A 21,370-nucleotide genomic window follows, 5' to 3' on the forward strand; every position below is an offset into this window, starting at 1 on the left:
TGAGGCAAGCGTTTATTTCGTCGGCAGCCGTAGATCTTGGAATTACTGGCAGTATTTGGCGGAAATCACCAGAAAGTAAAATCATTGCTCCTCCAAAACATCTCGAGTCATTGCGTAAATCTTTTAATGTTCGGTTAAGTGCTTCTAATGCACGTTTATGCGCCATTGTGCATTCGTCCCAGATGATGATTTTCGATACCGCTAAAACTTTGGCCATTGCTGAGTGTTTTGCAATATTACACGTTGGTTCTTCAATAGTTTGAAGATTTAACGGTAATTTGAATGCTGAATGAGCCGTACGGCATCCTTCTAACAATGTGGCTGCTATTCCAGAAGAAGCAACTGCAACCGCTATGTTAGATCTCGCCCGAACAGTTGCTAAAACTAATGACATGAGGAATGTCTTGCCAGTTCCACCAGGGGCATCTAGGAAATATAAACCACCATTTTCATCATCGATTGCCTTCATTAAAGTATCATAAACTTTCTTTTGTTGGTAATTCAACAGGGGTACATTCGTTTGAACTACTAAATCTAATTCCTGGTGATCATATTCACGTTCCCGTTCCAATTCTCGATTAAATGCGTCATTCATTTCACGATATGGTGCTGGCATTCCTAACCTGATTAATAAATTACCGCACATGAGGTAACACATATCTTCGATCAAGAGTAAAGCACGATTATGTATCTCCTCATTCATCTCAATATCGTGATTTCTGGAACTGACACGAATTTGATGTAAAATATCTTCTGACATATTATCCTTGTATTTGTGCCACAGGTTACATGGGTTTGATGGAAAACATGTCGAAATTATGATAGCGAATAATGTGCGTATCTGACTTGGAGATGCACAGATAATGGCTTCAGCGATTGTCGTATCCCAATGACTATCGTTTTCTAATAACTTCAATTCTTCACATGCAGCACGATATGTTGGGAATATTACACCATTAACAGTTCGTAGTGACTCAAATGACGTTGGCCCACGCACATTTACCAGCAACAACCGCAAATAGAAACATTCATTATTCTTTGGATGAACTGTATACATACGACCAAGAGCATCAGTAGAACGCACATCTGGATACCCAGGAACCGCATCGCCTTGCTTCCGTCTTTGAAAATTCTTCGATGAAGCATTCCAAGTATAATAACGTGGCATCTCCGAGTAAAGCAAAGTTCGTGCAAACTGATCGCTTTGGCAGATTGCAAAAAAACTGGTCAATGTAGTTGCTGGAGGTGTTTCAGCACGTTGCGTAGCATTCGAAGCCGTGAAATATACTCGTTGACCATTCTCCAGATGCACCGCCAAATGCGTAACAGTAGGATGACGTTCGTGAATGGGAAATGCGAATATACGCCAAATCGCTTCATTACAGTTCACATAACGACCAACTTGATAGCGTGAAATTTCATCGTTGGTATTCGAGGATTGCAATCCAAAAACCGCCATATCACTGCCTTTCGTGACATATTTGCAAATATATTTTATGGACTTAACTGAATTGCAGTATTCAACGTTGCAATGTGTCTTGAACGATTTAGAAATAAGTGGCGAATATGGAACAATCCAACTGTTGTCGACAACGAAATCCATTCTTTTCACTTTCGTTGTGACAGTTCGACCGTTGTCATCTGGTGATCGACGCCGATACAGCGGATAACCATCATTGCCAGTGACAGTCTCCGCCGTTAATTTCCGTGGATATCGTTTAGAGCACTTTCCATCGACCATGCAAGGTGATTGGGGATTGATGGCACCACACGGTCCATGAATCATATTAGTAGTAACAACATCATGTAGGTCTGGATCGACTTCATAATCAGGAATCTCAGCACATATGATATCATCTATTTGGTCAGGCTGAATTCTTTCCACTAACCAAATAAGAATGTGTGCGTGCGGCAGGCCTCGCTTTTGCCATTCGATTGAATACATCCAGCATCGAGTATCTCCAAAGACGCGTTGTTTAACAATAAAGTTCATCAGGGACCGAATTTTTTGCCTGAATATACGTGCTGTGATGTCGTGTCTATCACTTGATGTTTGTCCGGGAAGCAGCAATTGAGTAATTTCTATCCATTTTGGATTACAGGTAAAAGTAATAAAGAGATCGGGCCGACCGTAATGACGAACATATGTCATTGCATCTTGTGCATATTCATGCATATGACGTGGACTACCAATGTATGTCGCCGGCAGAATAGTTAATCGACCAATATTAGCTGCATTTCCTTCAGTATTAACTGCATCACGTAAATGGATGTACTCCTCAGAACGCAGTTTGGCTTGGTTCAACCTAATGAATGTTAAACGTTCCGTTTCTATTTTTACATACATGTCAACGCAATACTGCTGAAACAATCGACGAAACCGCAGCAAATAGTTGTCAGCATTTTGACGAATCATCAAACGATATGCGTAATAATTCATTGAGCTAACTTTCTTTGTAGTTTCTTCACCTGAAATTAAAAATTTGATAATTAACCATTTCAAAGGCAAATTTTAAAGGCAAACAATACAGACATTAACCATTTTTTTAATAAGCATTATTTTAAATCAGTGTCTTTCACAAATAAATGAAATAAATTATGATACTGATACTCACCATTCAATGGATTTTTCATTTTAATATTAAAATAATATCCATCTTCTCCTTGCCAAAACATCAGCGGGTATTGCAATGTGTCATATGATCGATGAGTTTCAGATATTTGTTGCAGTTGCCCAGTATCGCGACGTGTAAGCACAATATCGCGTTTTTCCAATTGTTCACCAACAATCAGGATGGCAACTTCGTCTACTGTTGGAGCATTAAATGTCCTTTCGTGTGTTCCAGATGGTCGTTTATCTGCTTTGATAACAACTTTATAGTCATCACTTGGCATGCGCTCTAAAGCACTCTTAAACAACCTGACCAACGCATGATGTTCATGAAGCAGACACTGCAAGTCTTGAAGAATTGCTCGCTTCATTCCTGCATTGATCTCTAGGCGTCGATCAAGTTGTTCTTCCATGTTGCCCATGAAATATATTTGTAAAAATTTATTCTGTGTATCTTCGAAAGGTAGTAATGATCCAATTCGATGATGAATCTGTCCTTGTATCTACAAAATAAAAACCAGACAGTATTAACTGGGTTATAAACACTTTTTTCGGTGGGAGAGTAGAGTTCAGAATTAGCAAATATACTACATAGGTACCAATAGATAAAGTAAGTTATTCTTTAACTACATTCTATATAAGTACAAAAATAAATACCTTAAATGTCGGATTAAATCCCCGTTCTTCGATAATATCTGCCCCAAATGACGTCATCTGGAAACAACCATTGTATTTTTGAGTATTTGCAAGAAAGTGGCGTGATTCTTGTGTTTCGCCACAAAGCAATGAATACAATGGCTCAGGTGGCGGAGTCAACAATGGCAATTTCACTTTACCATTAAGGCAGCATAATCCAGGCGTTTCTCCGGAAAACTTTAATGCACCACAATACTCGCAAACTACGTCCATTTGCCCAATGCAAACGCTAGGATGCAAGCTGTAATCATTGCTGCAATCGTATTGAAACGCTGCTCGATTCAAATCAGCACTTGATAAATATCTTGTTCTGCGTCGCAAATTATCTATTTGTTGACCTCTGTTGTTCGCTCGACGATTCTGCATTGCCAACCGAGCTGTTTCACGGGCTGCTTCACTTTGCTCTCGTGATTGAGAAGCACGAAGTCGAGCCATACTATCGCGGCGCTGTTCACGTGCAATTTCTTGTTCTTCTTCAGTCCTTTCATTTGCAGTATTTCGTATTCTTCTTGCATCACGGCTTTGTCGGGAAAGATTCGATCGTCTTGGTCGCGGCATTATTAATTAAACTTCACTTCACCTAAAAACTTAAATTTTTAACCATACCGAGTTTTATAGTTCACTTCACTGTTTATACGAATGGGCAATTGGGCAATAATGTTAATTATTTATTTAATAGAAATAGTTATATTATTGATTTCTTACAAATATCAAATAGTCATCCATACGTCATTACATAGCTGTCATTATACGTCAATTTTGTTATTCCAAGTCTGATTCTTTTTTGTTATACCACGTTTTATAGTGACTGACGTTACATGTCAAGTCACACGGGAATGATGTCGAACGGGATAAAAAGTATCCTATGTCCTTCTCCTGGCTCTAAACTACCTCCCTGCCAATTTTCAGCTAAATCGGTTCAGCCGTTCTTGAGTTATAAGTGAAGTAACTAACACGACTTTCTTTTATATCTATATATATAAGATAAGTTGATAAGTTCGTCTTTTGATGAGACAAAATTACAGAAATTATTTGGAAATGATATTAATCCGCTCGATTCATCGACAGGTACTTGACCATTACAAAAATCTTCAGCAGATGTATCATTAAGCAATGCAACTCTCATGTTTGTTGTCAGTTGCAGTTTCTTCACATGGCGCCATAGATTTGACGATTTGAGGCAAGCGTTTATTTCGTCGGCAGCCGTAGATCTTGGAATTACTGGCAGTATTTGGCGGAAATCACCAGAAAGTAAAATCATTGCTCCTCCAAAACATCTCGAGTCATTGCGTAAATCTTTTAATGTTCGGTTAAGTGCTTCTAATGCACGTTTATGCGCCATTGTGCATTCGTCCCAGATGATGATTTTCGATACCGCTAAAACTTTGGCCATTGCTGAGTGTTTTGCAATATTACACGTTGGTTCTTCAATAGTTTGAAGATTTAACGGTAATTTGAATGCTGAATGAGCCGTACGGCATCCTTCTAACAATGTGGCTGCTATTCCAGAAGAAGCAACTGCAACCGCTATGTTAGATCTCGCCCGAACAGTTGCTAAAACTAATGACATGAGGAATGTCTTGCCAGTTCCACCAGGGGCATCTAGGAAATATAAACCACCATTTTCATCATCGATTGCCTTCATTAAAGTATCATAAACTTTCTTTTGTTGGTAATTCAACAGGGGTACATTCGTTTGAACTACTAAATCTAATTCCTGGTGATCATATTCACGTTCCCGTTCCAATTCTCGATTAAATGCGTCATTCATTTCACGATATGGTGCTGGCATTCCTAACCTGATTAATAAATTACCGCACATGAGGTAACACATATCTTCGATCAAGAGTAAAGCACGATTATGTATCTCCTCATTCATCTCAATATCGTGATTTCTGGAACTGACACGAATTTGATGTAAAATATCTTCTGACATATTATCCTTGTATTTGTGCCACAGGTTACATGGGTTTGATGGAAAACATGTCGAAATTATGATAGCGAATAATGTGCGTATCTGACTTGGAGATGCACAGATAATGGCTTCAGCGATTGTCGTATCCCAATGACTATCGTTTTCTAATAACTTCAATTCTTCACATGCAGCACGATATGTTGGGAATATTACACCATTAACAGTTCGTAGTGACTCAAATGACGTTGGCCCACGCACATTTACCAGCAACAACCGCAAATAGAAACATTCATTATTCTTTGGATGAACTGTATACATACGACCAAGAGCATCAGTAGAACGCACATCTGGATACCCAGGAACCGCATCGCCTTGCTTCCGTCTTTGAAAATTCTTCGATGAAGCATTCCAAGTATAATAACGTGGCATCTCCGAGTAAAGCAAAGTTCGTGCAAACTGATCGCTTTGGCAGATTGCAAAAAAACTGGTCAATGTAGTTGCTGGAGGTGTTTCAGCACGTTGCGTAGCATTCGAAGCCGTGAAATATACTCGTTGACCATTCTCCAGATGCACCGCCAAATGCGTAACAGTAGGATGACGTTCGTGAATGGGAAATGCGAATATACGCCAAATCGCTTCATTACAGTTCACATAACGACCAACTTGATAGCGTGAAATTTCATCGTTGGTATTCGAGGATTGCAATCCAAAAACCGCCATATCACTGCCTTTCGTGACATATTTGCAAATATATTTTATGGACTTAACTGAATTGCAGTATTCAACGTTGCAATGTGTCTTGAACGATTTAGAAATAAGTGGCGAATATGGAACAATCCAACTGTTGTCGACAACGAAATCCATTCTTTTCACTTTCGTTGTGACAGTTCGACCGTTGTCATCTGGTGATCGACGCCGATACAGCGGATAACCATCATTGCCAGTGACAGTCTCCGCCGTTAATTTCCGTGGATATCGTTTAGAGCACTTTCCATCGACCATGCAAGGTGATTGGGGATTGATGGCACCACACGGTCCATGAATCATATTAGTAGTAACAACATCATGTAGGTCTGGATCGACTTCATAATCAGGAATCTCAGCACATATGATATCATCTATTTGGTCAGGCTGAATTCTTTCCACTAACCAAATAAGAATGTGTGCGTGCGGCAGGCCTCGCTTTTGCCATTCGATTGAATACATCCAGCATCGAGTATCTCCAAAGACGCGTTGTTTAACAATAAAGTTCATCAGGGACCGAATTTTTTGCCTGAATATACGTGCTGTGATGTCGTGTCTATCACTTGATGTTTGTCCGGGAAGCAGCAATTGAGTAATTTCTATCCATTTTGGATTACAGGTAAAAGTAATAAAGAGATCGGGCCGACCGTAATGACGAACATATGTCATTGCATCTTGTGCATATTCATGCATATGACGTGGACTACCAATGTATGTCGCCGGCAGAATAGTTAATCGACCAATATTAGCTGCATTTCCTTCAGTATTAACTGCATCACGTAAATGGATGTACTCCTCAGAACGCAGTTTGGCTTGGTTCAACCTAATGAATGTTAAACGTTCCGTTTCTATTTTTACATACATGTCAACGCAATACTGCTGAAACAATCGACGAAACCGCAGCAAATAGTTGTCAGCATTTTGACGAATCATCAAACGATATGCGTAATAATTCATTGAGCTAACTTTCTTTGTAGTTTCTTCACCTGAAATTAAAAATTTGATAATTAACCATTTCAAAGGCAAATTTTAAAGGCAAACAATACAGACATTAACCATTTTTTTAATAAGCATTATTTTAAATCAGTGTCTTTCACAAATAAATGAAATAAATTATGATACTGATACTCACCATTCAATGGATTTTTCATTTTAATATTAAAATAATATCCATCTTCTCCTTGCCAAAACATCAGCGGGTATTGCAATGTGTCATATGATCGATGAGTTTCAGATATTTGTTGCAGTTGCCCAGTATCGCGACGTGTAAGCACAATATCGCGTTTTTCCAATTGTTCACCAACAATCAGGATGGCAACTTCGTCTACTGTTGGAGCATTAAATGTCCTTTCGTGTGTTCCAGATGGTCGTTTATCTGCTTTGATAACAACTTTATAGTCATCACTTGGCATGCGCTCTAAAGCACTCTTAAACAACCTGACCAACGCATGATGTTCATGAAGCAGACACTGCAAGTCTTGAAGAATTGCTCGCTTCATTCCTGCATTGATCTCTAGGCGTCGATCAAGTTGTTCTTCCATGTTGCCCATGAAATATATTTGTAAAAATTTATTCTGTGTATCTTCGAAAGGTAGTAATGATCCAATTCGATGATGAATCTGTCCTTGTATCTACAAAATAAAAACCAGACAGTATTAACTGGGTTATAAACACTTTTTTCGGTGGGAGAGTAGAGTTCAGAATTAGCAAATATACTACATAGGTACCAATAGATAAAGTAAGTTATTCTTTAACTACATTCTATATAAGTACAAAAATAAATACCTTAAATGTCGGATTAAATCCCCGTTCTTCGATAATATCTGCCCCAAATGACGTCATCTGGAAACAACCATTGTATTTTTGAGTATTTGCAAGAAAGTGGCGTGATTCTTGTGTTTCGCCACAAAGCAATGAATACAATGGCTCAGGTGGCGGAGTCAACAATGGCAATTTCACTTTACCATTAAGGCAGCATAATCCAGGCGTTTCTCCGGAAAACTTTAATGCACCACAATACTCGCAAACTACGTCCATTTGCCCAATGCAAACGCTAGGATGCAAGCTGTAATCATTGCTGCAATCGTATTGAAACGCTGCTCGATTCAAATCAGCACTTGATAAATATCTTGTTCTGCGTCGCAAATTATCTATTTGTTGACCTCTGTTGTTCGCTCGACGATTCTGCATTGCCAACCGAGCTGTTTCACGGGCTGCTTCACTTTGCTCTCGTGATTGAGAAGCACGAAGTCGAGCCATACTATCGCGGCGCTGTTCACGTGCAATTTCTTGTTCTTCTTCAGTCCTTTCATTTGCAGTATTTCGTATTCTTCTTGCATCACGGCTTTGTCGGGAAAGATTCGATCGTCTTGGTCGCGGCATTATTAATTAAACTTCACTTCACCTAAAAACTTAAATTTTTAACCATACCGAGTTTTATAGTTCACTTCACTGTTTATACGAATGGGCAATTGGGCAATAATGTTAATTATTTATTTAATAGAAATAGTTATATTATTGATTTCTTACAAATATCAAATAGTCATCCATACGTCATTACATAGCTGTCATTATACGTCAATTTTGTTATTCCAAGTCTGATTCTTTTTTGTTATACCACGTTTTATAGTGACTGACGTTACATGTCAAGTCACACGGGAATGATGTCGAACGGGATAAAAAGTATCCTATGTCCTTCTCCTGGCTCTAAACTACCTCCCTGCCAATTTTCAGCTAAATCGGTTCAGCCGTTCTTGAGTTATAAGTGAAGTAACTAACACGACTTTCTTTTATATATATAGATTATTAATCATGTTGTAGTAACATCACCTAAAAACCAACAAACCGCAATCACGCTAGTGGCGATTCGCCCCCGCGTATGTTTGGGAAACGCTTTACTCTGCACTGTAGTTCAAAATATAATACCTCTATATAAAGAAGTTTCTACCAATAAGAAAATATCTACAAGTAACTTTACTTTTGAAATAGAAGTCTGTCATTGTCCATAACCGCGTAACTAACATTAAATATTTGCAATTTTATGTTCACTTTTGATAATTTTACCTGAATACTAGGTAATATCTTGAAATCAGAATGACTTGTTTCTAAAATCAGTTTCCTGGCTCTCCTGTAAAACTAGCCGTAGTGTGTTTACGTGTGATTTAACGATGTTAGTTACGCGGATTGTTTTTTATCAACGACGATAAAGCATGACTGTCATGACAACACTTTTTCTTCATCTGTTTGTGGACAATCAAAGGCGATTTTGGCCTTTGGGGGTATCCCATTTCTTTTACTGTAATTTTATCTACATTTAACATATGTACAGCCAACTCCTAGCAACATTTTCTAAACAATTAAATGAATACTTATTAATAATGTCTTTATACTCGGAATTTCAGTTAATATTGTATATTTTTTTACCAACACATGTCACTGCCTTATGTCCAGCAGTCAATAAAAACAAATTCCCAAAGCTATGATGTCCCCTGTTAGATGTCACATGTCAAATGTCACATATCAAAGATCACGTGTTACTTTAGTCCATAAAACGCCATCTAGCGGTGAACAGCGGAATTTTTTAATTCCAACTAAAAATATACCTAATGTTATTCTAATCAATTACTTATTCGTTACAAATAAATAAAACTAATACACTTAAACGTATTTTATTTTATTTACCAAAAAAGTGTAACTCATGTGATTATAAAACCTCTAGACTTACAATTAACTTAATAGTTAATATCATTAAATCACAATTCATTGAAATCCGATTAGTAAACACAATTAAAGAGATAACGTCGAAAAAAAATTGTTTAGAACGCTTGCAAACACCAACATAGTGCCACGAAAAGTGCAATAGATAACATATTTCTTAGTCCATGCACACCTAAAAACATAATGTTATAAAAAAAAAAGAATACAGTGTTATATGGAAACAACAAAATGAGTTCTAAATTCTTCGAGCTTTTACGTATTTATCGCGAATCCTGTTTTTTCACCTGGTCATCAATATTCTCGGCGGTTGTTTATGTTTTACCTACTTATCAAAATCGACATAACTTTAGTTATGGAAGTTTTATTTATGTATTTATTTCAACGAATTAGTTTGGCCATCCAAAGGGGCAATGCTGCCAGCATATTAGGAACTGTGCCTCGCTGCGTTGTTTTCGAGGACGTTTTAGATTTTATTTAGTTTTTAAATAGTTTATTTTAGTTTATAGTTATGTATTAATAAAAATTATATTTTTTTTTTATTTATTTATTAAAATATTGGGATCAAATAATAATGTATGAGTAGTTATTATCGATGTTTTAAATTTTTTAATTAGCTATTTATATTCATATTTCACTGCAATCTTTGCTGTCAAACGTCAAAACTTGACTTTTATAATTTTATTGTATGCAAAGCTATTTGATACTGGCAAAGTACATTGTGCTGTTTTGGCACTATGAAGACTCATAAATCAAAAGAAGAAGAAGTTCAAGTAACTTTTGACAGCAGAGATCGATCGTAAGATACGTAATCACCCTGCATGCAATCATTCTCCAAACGTAGGTAAGAATACATTCATAAAAATACATAATATGCATCGAAAATAAGAAAAATAAATAAATGGCAAATTGCAACGATGTATACTGAAATCGAATCCGGTAATTTCACTATCTTAATAAGAGAAATTGAAACTTGGAAAATATTGCACTTATCGTTAGCAGGGAAGAATTGTTCAGATAGTTATTTATTAAGTTACGAAATAACAACCTCAGGTCCGATTTCTTTGCCCACTCCGAACCTATAGTTGACTCTATGCCTGTTAACATCACCAGGTTGCAAAATAGCGCTTGGGAACCCTGGGTGATGAATAGCATCCGGGTAATTCTGGGTCTCCAGACAAAATGCTCCGTGACGTCTGTAGCCGACACCCTGTTTTCCTATTAGAGCTGGTTCGCTTGGGGAGGGCAGGAAGTTGCTTGTATACAGCTGGACGCCCGGCTGGTCACTGTACAACTCAAGGTATCTTCCGGAAGGTGGATGAGTTACCCGTGACACGAAGTTCAACGCCTGGACAAGAAAATAAACCTGTCTATTTTGTAATGTATATATACCCAGGGGGGTCAGGGGAGGGCAGCAGCCCTCCCTGGAAGCCTCACAGAATGTACGAACTCGCCTATTCACTAATCAAAGTTTAAAAGGGGCCTTTTGTGCTAACTTTGAATAAACTTGTTTTTTTTTATTTCGCTGCAAGTTAGGGATGTACCTACTACGTAATAGTGAGTATGTCGTCTATGGTCTACCACCTTAGAGTGTATACTTAGATACTATTTCGTAACTTTTTTTTTCGTGGAAAAATCCTCATGGATACCAGCCAGTAGGCACGGTGGTTATGTCGGAATTGTTCCGACTAAAACCCCACGGTGCTCCAACCAGTCGCCTAGTGGTTGAACCACGGGAACGCTTTCGCACAAATCCGCTATTGTAGTGTAACCTAAGCTATTAGGAGTATGGCAGTTAGCAGCATCGTACCGGTACGCTGAATCGATTGGCGGAACATGTTTTTCGGTAGGGTGGTATCACGGCCAAAGCCCACCAGCAGCCTCTGCCGTCGATGCAGTAATGAAAAATTACCTTCTCCTCATAAGAAGTGACGCAAAAGTTGTCGTCATACAATTCGGAGTCCGCCTGTCTGTTCATCGCGTCCCCGAGGCGTGCCGGGACTCGCAAGTCGTATGCCGTGCCGCCCACTTTGATAAAGCGGCCCGTGGGAATTGATTCCGGGGTCGTCTCTGTTATCCTACAAAATATAGAAATTTTAAAAAGCAGTCTGCCTTTATACCGCTAATAAAGAAGTGAAAACAATAACTTTGTTCTTTAAAATCTTTCATGTTTATGTTTTTCAATACATAATATTAACACGATAAACCGCTAACTACATTAACCTCAACCTAATAACTATTAAATTATTAACAAAGACTATATTTATTAGGTATTAATTGAATATACTAAACACAGCGATACAACAGCGAAGAGCAGCTGTCTCTATCTTCTCGCTAGGGTACACTCGGCGGCCCCGATTTCACCCGATCGAACCTTTCACCTCAGAGCGTGACGGTTCAGCCAAACTTACTACCTACGAAAAAATCTGTATGCAGTGCGCCAAAAGAAGTTTTCAGTACAAGAAAACTGACTGATAAATTTTATACCAACTAAAAAGTAAATATATATTTTTTTAAATAAAACTTGATTACTATACTGCAATTAGCTTTAAGTCCCGAAAAATTATACAACTAGTGTAGTGATACTCACTTATCAGCGTTAATGCTGATAACATGGTTGTAGACCTCCTCAGCGCCAGTTCCGTGTCCCGCCAAGTTGAAGTACGAGTGGTTGGTCAAATTGACAACAGTCTTCTTAGTGGTGGTGGCAATGAACTCCACATATAGCGTATCGTCATCTTTCACATCGTAGATGACGCTGGTCACCAGGTCGCCAGGGTAGCCTTCTTCGCAGTCCTTGGACAGGTAGCTCAGGATGACCTTATTACCATTCACTGTATAATTCCAATTTACCTAAAACAAGTAGCGAATTTGAGCTAATCTGCCTTTATGTGTACGTTTGGTGCAACAAAAAAGGTAACTTCGTTCCAGACTGGTAAAAGCTATGCATAATCTGTGGTCGTTATCAGTTGGAGTAAGAATTCAAAATGACAGGAACCCAGGTCAAAAAGGAAGCTCATATAAAATGGCGGGAAAAAAGTGGTACAGAGGAGTACCGACAGAAGTGGCAAGGAAAGATTGAAAAATATTGGAAGATTATCTCTATATAGTTAGTTAAAAGCGTGCTATAAGTTAAGATTATCCACTTTTCGGATACGTGCCGCTAAGATGTGAAACGACCTCCCGGCAACTGTGTTTCCTACCACGTATAATTTGAGTACCTTCATGACTAGAGTGAATAGGCTTTTTCTAGGCAAGCATGCTCCAACCTAGACCTCATCATTGCTTTCTAACGGGCATGATTGACTATCGTTAATAAACAAAAAAAAAAAGATTGATGTTTGAATTTATAATGTGTAATGCTGTAATTAGAGATATTAAAATAATTAACTCTGTGCCATATTCATGTCTGTAAGATATGAATATGGGGTTTCTTTTACAAATAGGCATTTTTATAAAAACATTTCGATACGCAGGCGAATATTATACAGGTGCTAATACAAGGTAAAATAACTGGTACTTGATCTGGAGTAGAGAAACGTATTCAAACGAACGTAACTTTTTAAAACGTAAACAAAAGATTAGTGTTGCCCAAATTCAGTCTTGGTCTTGCAGTCTTGGTCTTGTTCTTGCGTTTTTGCAAGACCAAGACCAAGAACAAGACCGCGTATTTTTAGCAAGACCAAGACCAAGACTGACCGTGCAAGACTTGAGCAAGAACAAGACATAGCCTGCAAGACTCTTGCGTCTTGCAGCTAGGACTTAGCGCTATTTCACGGAGTAGTTAGGTGTAACAGTTCGGTGTATAGGTAGGTAGGTACGCTTAGGAATTCTATGAGACGCAAAAAACTATATCAAAGAATATGAAAAACTGGACCTATGCGCATTACGACTAATACCATAAACATAGCGAATAAAAAAATATCTATTAAAATCAAACTGAGTGCATGCATAGTTATGTTTTAACCATCGGCACTTTGATAATGCGGCATCAAAGGTTTTGTACTTACTTCTCAAAGAAATTTGCCGCTTTTCGGAAGTACATGGTTATGATACACGCGCCGGCGGCTTCTTTTGAAATCTAAAACAATCGTTGCCGCCGCGCCGAAATCATAACATTTGACACTATTCATGCAAAATAATTTCGAATTTTAAGAGTACCTACAGGTGTTCCAAAGAATAAATAAGTTTCAGATTGGTGATTTTAGATTGGTGGAGGACGCATGAGACAGAGTATCTGATTTTATCGAAAATGGCCCGTGATTTTCTCTCAATACCTGCAACTTCAGTACCTGCTGAGAGGTTATTTTCTAAAGCATCATTAGTAATTAGAAAACATAGAAATAGGTTAAGTGATGAGTCAGCCAGATGGTTACTTTGTATTATTTCTTGGTCAAAAGAATTGATATAAAGTATCATAACCTAATGATAAAGCTGTTGATTTGTGTTGTATTTTATTTTTTATTCAAATAAATGATAAATCGTAAAACTCTTTTATTAAATTTCTTATAAGTTGAGGGTTCAATCTCTTTCTAGACAGATAAGTATTGTTCTTTAAAATACAGTCAAGTTATTGTAATTAATTTGTTTTTTTACATGTTTTAGCAAATGTAAGCTTATAAATCATAAATGTTTATTAAGAAACAGTTACTTCCATGGAAAACGACATATAGGTCAGTTGATTTTTCGAATTTCTTATCAAATCTTCAGTTATTTATTAATCTGCTTGATCTTTACTATGGCTATGTTAATTCAAGCTCACAATGTTCCAATTCTAATACGTTTTTCTAAGATTTAAAGTAAACTTTAATAAATAGTAATAGACTAATAGGTAATTGCAAGACTTGCAAGACTCTTGCTGCAAGACCAAGACCAAGACCAAGACTGGGAGCGCAAGACCAAGACCAAGACCAGGTGTATTGGCGCAAGACCAAGACCAAGACTGGCTAAGTCTCGTCTTGTTCTTGCATTTGGGCAACACTACAAAAGATGGTCAATGTTCCAGTGGCGTGCATAGAGGGTATGCACAGGGTATGCAGATTACATAAAATGATATGATAATGATAAAAATCTCCAGTAAGGGTTATATAAAATTTACGGATAGGCATTGTAAGATTTATCAAAAGCCTACCCTTAAGTTTTTACAACTCTTACTGAATTAAAACTCATTTTATATCATCTGCATACCTTGTGCATACTCTATGTACGCCACTGCAATGTCCATGGTTTATCAGACCTACTTCTAATATAGTGGACATACTAAATATTAGCGTTACATCAATATTGATAAGGGCCCATCAACACTGAAAATGTTTTTGTTTGTTTACATAGGTGCGTAATACTACTCATAATTTTCATTACATTTTTCTTTTATACCCAAGTTGTGTTTATTATTTAAAATAAATAATAAATAAATATACTACGACAATACACAAATCGCTATCTAGCCCCAAAGTAAGCGTAGTTTGTGTTATGGGTACCTACTAAGATAGCTGTTAAATATTTTATGAATAGAATAAACATAAATTCTTATTATATAAAGATAAACACCCAGACACCGAAAAACAATCATGTTCATCACACAAACATTTGAATCGAACCCACGGCCTATATTTCACTATCCCTACTAATAAAAATAAAAAATAATATTATAAATGTCAATGTATGTTTGTTTGTTACGCTTTCACGCAAAAACTACTTAAGTAACTGATCCTCATGAAACTTTGTACACATATGGTTGGAAGTAATATGGGGTACTTTTTATCCCGACATTAAGCTCGGTTCCTTTGAGATAGGGGATGAGTGTTTAACGATTTTACACCATAACTTCGACAAATTATAACAGATTTAAATAATTATTTTTGTACTATAGATGTTATAATTTGTGTTTAATTTTGCCCAAACTTTGTGTGGATCTGAATATGGTTGGAGATAGAGGACAGAACTCCGCAGCGGACAGCACCAAACCCCTCATTTAAGGCTTAGCGATACTGAATACCTACTTTAAATTATTTCAGATCTACAACTAAATTTAATGCCACATCAAAAAACAAAATCAAACGCAGACGAAGTCTCGAACAATAGACATACAATAATATAGAAAACATTTTATTCAACAAACAAGTAAAGCAAAATTAAAAATAAGCAAAAATGTAAAATGCCAAATTCTCCTGCCGGTGTACGGATACTATATAATTGAATCGACTATACCTTATCAAAGCCGATAATACCGCCATGTAAGTGATCCTTTCCTATGTTCTTGGCTAACTGGTATGTGAAGCCGTCGATTTGGAAGCTGGCCCCGCCTATCCTGTTAGCGCACCGACCCACAGTGGAGCCCAAGTGTGGATCATTACGGCTCACATAGCTGTCGAGGTCATCGAAACCGAGGACTACGTCGCTTAAAATCCCGCTTTTGTCAGGTACCTATAAAGAAAAAAGCAGTGGGCTTCAATCGGCTGAAGTAATTATGATGTTGATAAAGACAAACTGAAATTCTGCCCAAAAATATCGGCAAAGTCAAAGTCAAAGTCAATAATGCCTTTATTCAAGTAGGCCCATCGGTAGTACTTCTGGTGCATACATTTACATGAAAAATGTGCACATGTGAGATTATGGTGATAAACATAAAACATTAAGCTACGAGGGTTCGAAACGCGCCTTGTAAGAAGAAAAACTCAACAAACATAGCCGGGTGTTCTTTTTGTTGTCACCATCTTCATCTTGTTTAAATCTTATTGATGGCACCACCTACCGTCTATCTACAAAGGTTGCCTGTAAGAGATTGCTTGCAGCAATAAGGCCGCCTTTGCATGTCTACATTGTGTACTGTATACTCCTTACTGTTTCTTTTCCTGTATGTTATACGTGCAATAAAGTTTTTCTTCTGCTTCTTGTTCTTTTACCTCATTTCTTTGTGTTTTCCGTTTACGCCTTTGGTTGCCTGGACGAAATCGCTATGTAGCGATAAGTCCACCAAATTGTACTCTCTCGCTATATGTTTACGTATATCTGTAACTGCTTTTTTTTTCTTTGGTGTACAATAAAAGTGTATTCATTCATTCATCTCAAATAAAAGCGGCCGCAGGGTAAACCAGGCGGATCTCAATAAACCTTACATTAAGTGATAAAAAAATATATTTTTACTTCCCTACAAGGTAGCTACCGACAAAGACACCGCTAAGCGATTTAGCGTTCCGGTACGATGTCGCGCAGAAACCGATTAGAGTGTGGTTTAAATATAACTGGCATACTCCCTTACAGATTAGCCCGCTACCATCTTAGACAGCATTAGACATACCATCAGGTGAGATTGCAGTCAAGCAGTGGCGTGCACGGCACCCAGGGTATGCACAAGGTGTTTAGCACAACATTTTTGATTACAAAACTTAAATGGTCCTATCTTAAGGCTCTGTAAGACCCTGAGGGTAGGGTATGCACTGCTTATTTGCGTATATGCGTTTGTATTTGGGCTAACTTGTAGTGAAATAACGAAAAACCAAAGCGAGCGGGAGGGGTGGCCTAGCCATGAATAGCCTATGGAAGTTAATATAGTGTTTCTGATAATAGTAGAAGTTAAATATTCACCTTAATCGATTGTACAATAGCACCGTATGATATCACGGAGACAGAAAAGCCACTGTCAGTTCCCCATGTGAACTTCTTCACTACTTCTCCTTTGAATGAGCCAAATTGTTCATCGTATAAGTAAACCATGTTGCCGTGACAAAGTCGTTGATATGACTTGGTTAATATCTAGAAAGATTAAAAAAATATATTTAACTTTAAGCATTTAATGCTTAAACAAATCCTCAGTGCCTGAAGACTAAAGTCTTCGAACAGTGCGTGTTGCCAGTGATGACTTACGGATCTGAGACATGGTCGCTAACACTGGGCCTCATAAGAAATCTCAGCGAGAGAGCTATGCTGGGAGTATCTCTACGTGATCAAATACTACTAGAAATGAGATCCGTAGAAGAACTAGAGTTACCGACATAGCTCAGCGAGTCCCGAAGCTGAAGTGGCAATGGGCAAGGCGCATAGCTCGGAGAACCGATGGACGTTGGGGACCTAAGGTGCTGGAATGGCGACCCCGCACCGATAAACGCAGCGTAGTTTGGCGCCCAACGAGGTGGACAGATGACATCAGGCGAGTCGCTGGGAGCAGCTAAAGGCAAGCGGCCCAGGACCGTGTATTGTTGAACTCCCTACAAAAGATCTCTCAGAATATAAAGATAAAGATCTCTCTCTAAGATGGTCTAGCAGTGGACGTCAATTGGTTGAAATTATGATGATTATGATGATGATTAAAACAAAAAAAAGACGGCCAAATGAGAGTCGGACTCGCATACGCAGGTTTCCGTACCATTGTCTATAAAAACGGCAAGAATTCATACCTTAAATATATCTTTTATTATTTTTTTAAAAATAATTTTTGTTATAGCAGCTAAAGAAATACATCCGACCTTTGAACTGCCTAACTTCAAGAGATACAGCCTGGAGACAGACGGACACACTTACACAGGCAGACAGACGGTTCACAGTCACACACACAGTCTGAACGGATGCCGTTTTACGGTACTTTTTAAAAGCAGCGATAGCTTAGTGGTTAGGTTAGGTTAGTGTCCAGTGTCTCTTTCTGCAGGGCTAGCACGGGTAGAAGACAAAATATAATTACGTGAGCTCCTGCCCATTTGCCGTGCAGCAGGGTTAGCACGGGCGGGAGATAAAAATTATATCCGCCGATAAGGGATAGGTATAACGAACGTGCCCACCTGCTAAATCACTGGAACATGGAATAGGAGAAGTATACACCTGTTTATTAATACAAATATGTTATATGGATATTATTTCCACTTGTGCGTAAGTGCTCTGAGAGTTGATAAAGCTGAGGGAGAAGATAAATTTTTATCCTTTCCCCGGTGATATGATGGTGGGTGGCGTGCATAGAGGGTATGCACAGGGTATGCAGATGATATAAAATTAAGAAAATCTCGAGTTATAAAAAACTTAAGGATAGGCATTGTAAGTTATAAAAAGCCTATCCTTAAGTATTTATAACTCGTATGGGAGATTTTCTTCATTTTATATCAACCGCATACCCTAGCCGTACTGGGAGACTGAGTTTGATCCGACACGCACCTTTAACTTTCGGAGTTATGTGCGTTTTAAGCAATTAAATACCACTTGCTGCAACGGTGAAGCAAAACACTTGACTCTTGAGTTTTCTTATCAAACCCTTGGTTAGCAGTCATGTCACCTTGCATCACACACACTCTTCAAAGAACTAAGACTTATACATACGCGTACAACTGTTACAAATGACAATATGTTACCCCTTTTTACTTCGCCGATAAACAATTCAATAACAATAGCAAACAATATCTTAACAAAACTTATCTCGTTAAAAACGCCGGCGTACTGAAATCTAAAAATACTTTCAAGGGTAGCATAAACCATAGAAATTAGTAATTACTTAAAGAGTAGTTAGATAATTTATATAATTTAATAATTATATTAATTACTCTCTATAGAACCTTTTCTAGAAAAGTGTGTAAAATCTACTTACAATCGAGACGAGCGCTCCGTACTTCGTCTTGTACTAGACTAAATAAGTGTTATCTCGACAAAAGACTTGTTAGTTGTCACTATTTGTTACAGACTGAGCTAAGTTAGGCACAGAACCATAATGTCACTCGATTCTGGAATACGATACACCCACGCGCTCGTACAGTGATGTGGTTTCATGCGTTAAATATATCTACTAGCTACATGATATGATTTTGAAGATGTTGTAAAATATTAGGGAACGTCCAACCGCGCGACAGCTGTAAACCGCATTTTCTCAATAAAATGTTAACTTTACCCTCAATTTATATCATGGAAACCGTCCTATTTTTAAGGAAGCATTACTATTTATACAAACCCCAGAACAAACCAATAATATTAATAATAAATTGTAATTTGCATGAATAAATAATTCAATTCATGTGCAAATAATATAGCTAGTAGCTACCTATTGTAATTAGTTTTACTTTAATAATAATGCAGTCACTGTTCTATTACGTCATCAACACAGGCTAATACTTCCACAATATAAATTGAAAATATCTGGCCGAGGTCCTTACTTTAGTTCTATCATGATTTACAACAAAATCCCAAAATATATTACAGAAGAAAGGAATGAAACGGTATTTAAGCGAAATCTGAAACATGGCTTATTCAAAATTGTTTTTATGACGTCGACGACCTTTTTAAATATGATGCTGAGACCTCAATTACATGATATCTTGATTATTAATTATCAATTATTAATAAAAGTGTGACATTAAATCCTAATTCTATAATTATTGTTAATCGAAATTATTCTTATGTTTTAAGTTGGCAAATTCTATTTTTTGATTTTATTTTTCTATTTTTTCCTTTAGTTCTAAGTTGACATATTTTCATATTTAAATCAATTGTAATAATACATTTTAATTTGGATAAAAAATTTAAATTAAGTAAAAAATAAAAATAATTTCGACAATTTTTATTGCAATGCCCCGGCGGGGCGTCATGTCTCTTATGTATGTGCATGTAGCAATTTATAAACAATAATTATCTTTTAACTAAGCGGTGATAATCTGTGGTTATAGCTTCGGCTTTCCTTTCGGAGGTACCCATAGGAGGTACCTTTAACTTGGCGCAGTGGGCAGCGACCCTGCTTTCTGAGTCCAAGGCCTTGGATTCGATTCCCGCAACTGGAAAATATTTCTGTGATAAACGTTAATATTTTTCAGTGTCTGATTGTTTATCTGTATTTTATAATTATTTATGTATATTATTCATAAAATTATTCATCAGTCATCTTAGAACCCATAACACAAGCTACGCTTACTTTGGGGCTAGATGGCGATGTGTGTATTGTCGTAGTATATTTATTTATTTTTATTTAAACTATTAAAATATCACTCCTCCGGTATTTTTGAAAAGATCCCTGGCGCAGCGGTGGTGTTTTAAGTGGGAAATCATCATACACCTATCAGGTTAGTCCGAGATGAGATTAGGTTAGATTGCCATTAAGGACTAACTTGAAGCGAAATAAAAAACCTGATATTAAACAATTAACACAATCATAAAAACTGCCATCACATAATGGACCTTTGCCGGGAATCAAACTTAGGAGATCCAACTTAGATATAAATATTTAATATAGTTAGATGCATTTGTGTATATTAGTATTTAGTTATTTGTATGTATTTATTTTATATTTTTACCACCTGCAGTTTGTTCTCCTCTTTTTTGTTCTAATTCTAAGGTTGCCTGGCAGAGATCGCCACTAAGCGATAAAGCCTTTTGTATTCTGCTTCTATTTTTATGTTTCTTTTTTCTTGTATAATTCTTAATTTTATAATAATAATTTTTCCCACGCCCAATGTCAATAATTTATCTTTACGAACCATTTCTATCTAAGTATATATTATCTGGTCGAGTGATGGTAGAGCGGTAAAACTGACCGCCTCTTGACTGTTTGATAACAATTATCTTATCGAAATTAACCACAATAAATGTTTATTAACGAAGAAAATATGTATAATGTAACGGGCAGGTACATTGAGTTGTTATTACTTCTTGAAACTACAGTTATAGCGTTTTTCATCTAGTTTTTTGAAACGCACCGCTAAGGTTTTGAACGCTCTTCCGGCATC

The 21,370-nt window shown here is 37.3% G+C and overlaps 1 protein-coding gene across 1 annotated transcript; it reads right to left on the reverse strand.

The window, feature by feature from the left end:
* Positions 1–10,382: 10,382 nt before the first annotated feature.
* Positions 10,383–19,492, reverse strand: LOC120625340 (galactose mutarotase-like). Its single transcript, XM_039892376.1, has 6 exons — positions 19,249–19,492; positions 17,268–17,435; positions 15,891–16,106; positions 12,271–12,533; positions 11,593–11,758; positions 10,383–11,028 (listed from the first exon to the last, which is right to left on the reverse strand). Exons 2-6 carry the CDS (start codon positions 17,394–17,396, stop codon positions 10,714–10,716), a joined length of 1,089 nt encoding a protein of 362 aa, XP_039748310.1. The 5' UTR covers positions 17,397–17,435; positions 19,249–19,492; the 3' UTR covers positions 10,383–10,713.
* Between the last annotated feature and the right edge of the window lie 1,878 nt (positions 19,493–21,370).

The sequence above is a fragment of the Pararge aegeria genome, chromosome 7, assembly GCF_905163445.1.
Source record: "Pararge aegeria chromosome 7, ilParAegt1.1, whole genome shotgun sequence".
In the NCBI taxonomy this organism is placed as follows: Eukaryota; Metazoa; Arthropoda; class Insecta; order Lepidoptera; family Nymphalidae; genus Pararge; species Pararge aegeria.

Excerpts from the sequence above, each read along its gene's own strand:
- LOC120625340 (XM_039892376.1), bottom strand. The coding sequence starts at position 17,396 with ATGGTTTACTTATACGATGAACAATTTGGCTCATTCAAAGGAGAAGTA. Across the intron at positions 16,107-17,267 it reads CTATTGTACAATCGATTAAG|GTACCTGACAAAAGCGGGAT; the intron begins GTGAATATTTAA and ends TTTTCTTTATAG. Across the intron at positions 11,029-11,592 it reads TCACTTCTTATGAGGAGAAG|GCGTTGAACTTCGTGTCACG; the intron begins GTAATTTTTCAT and ends TTTCTTGTCCAG.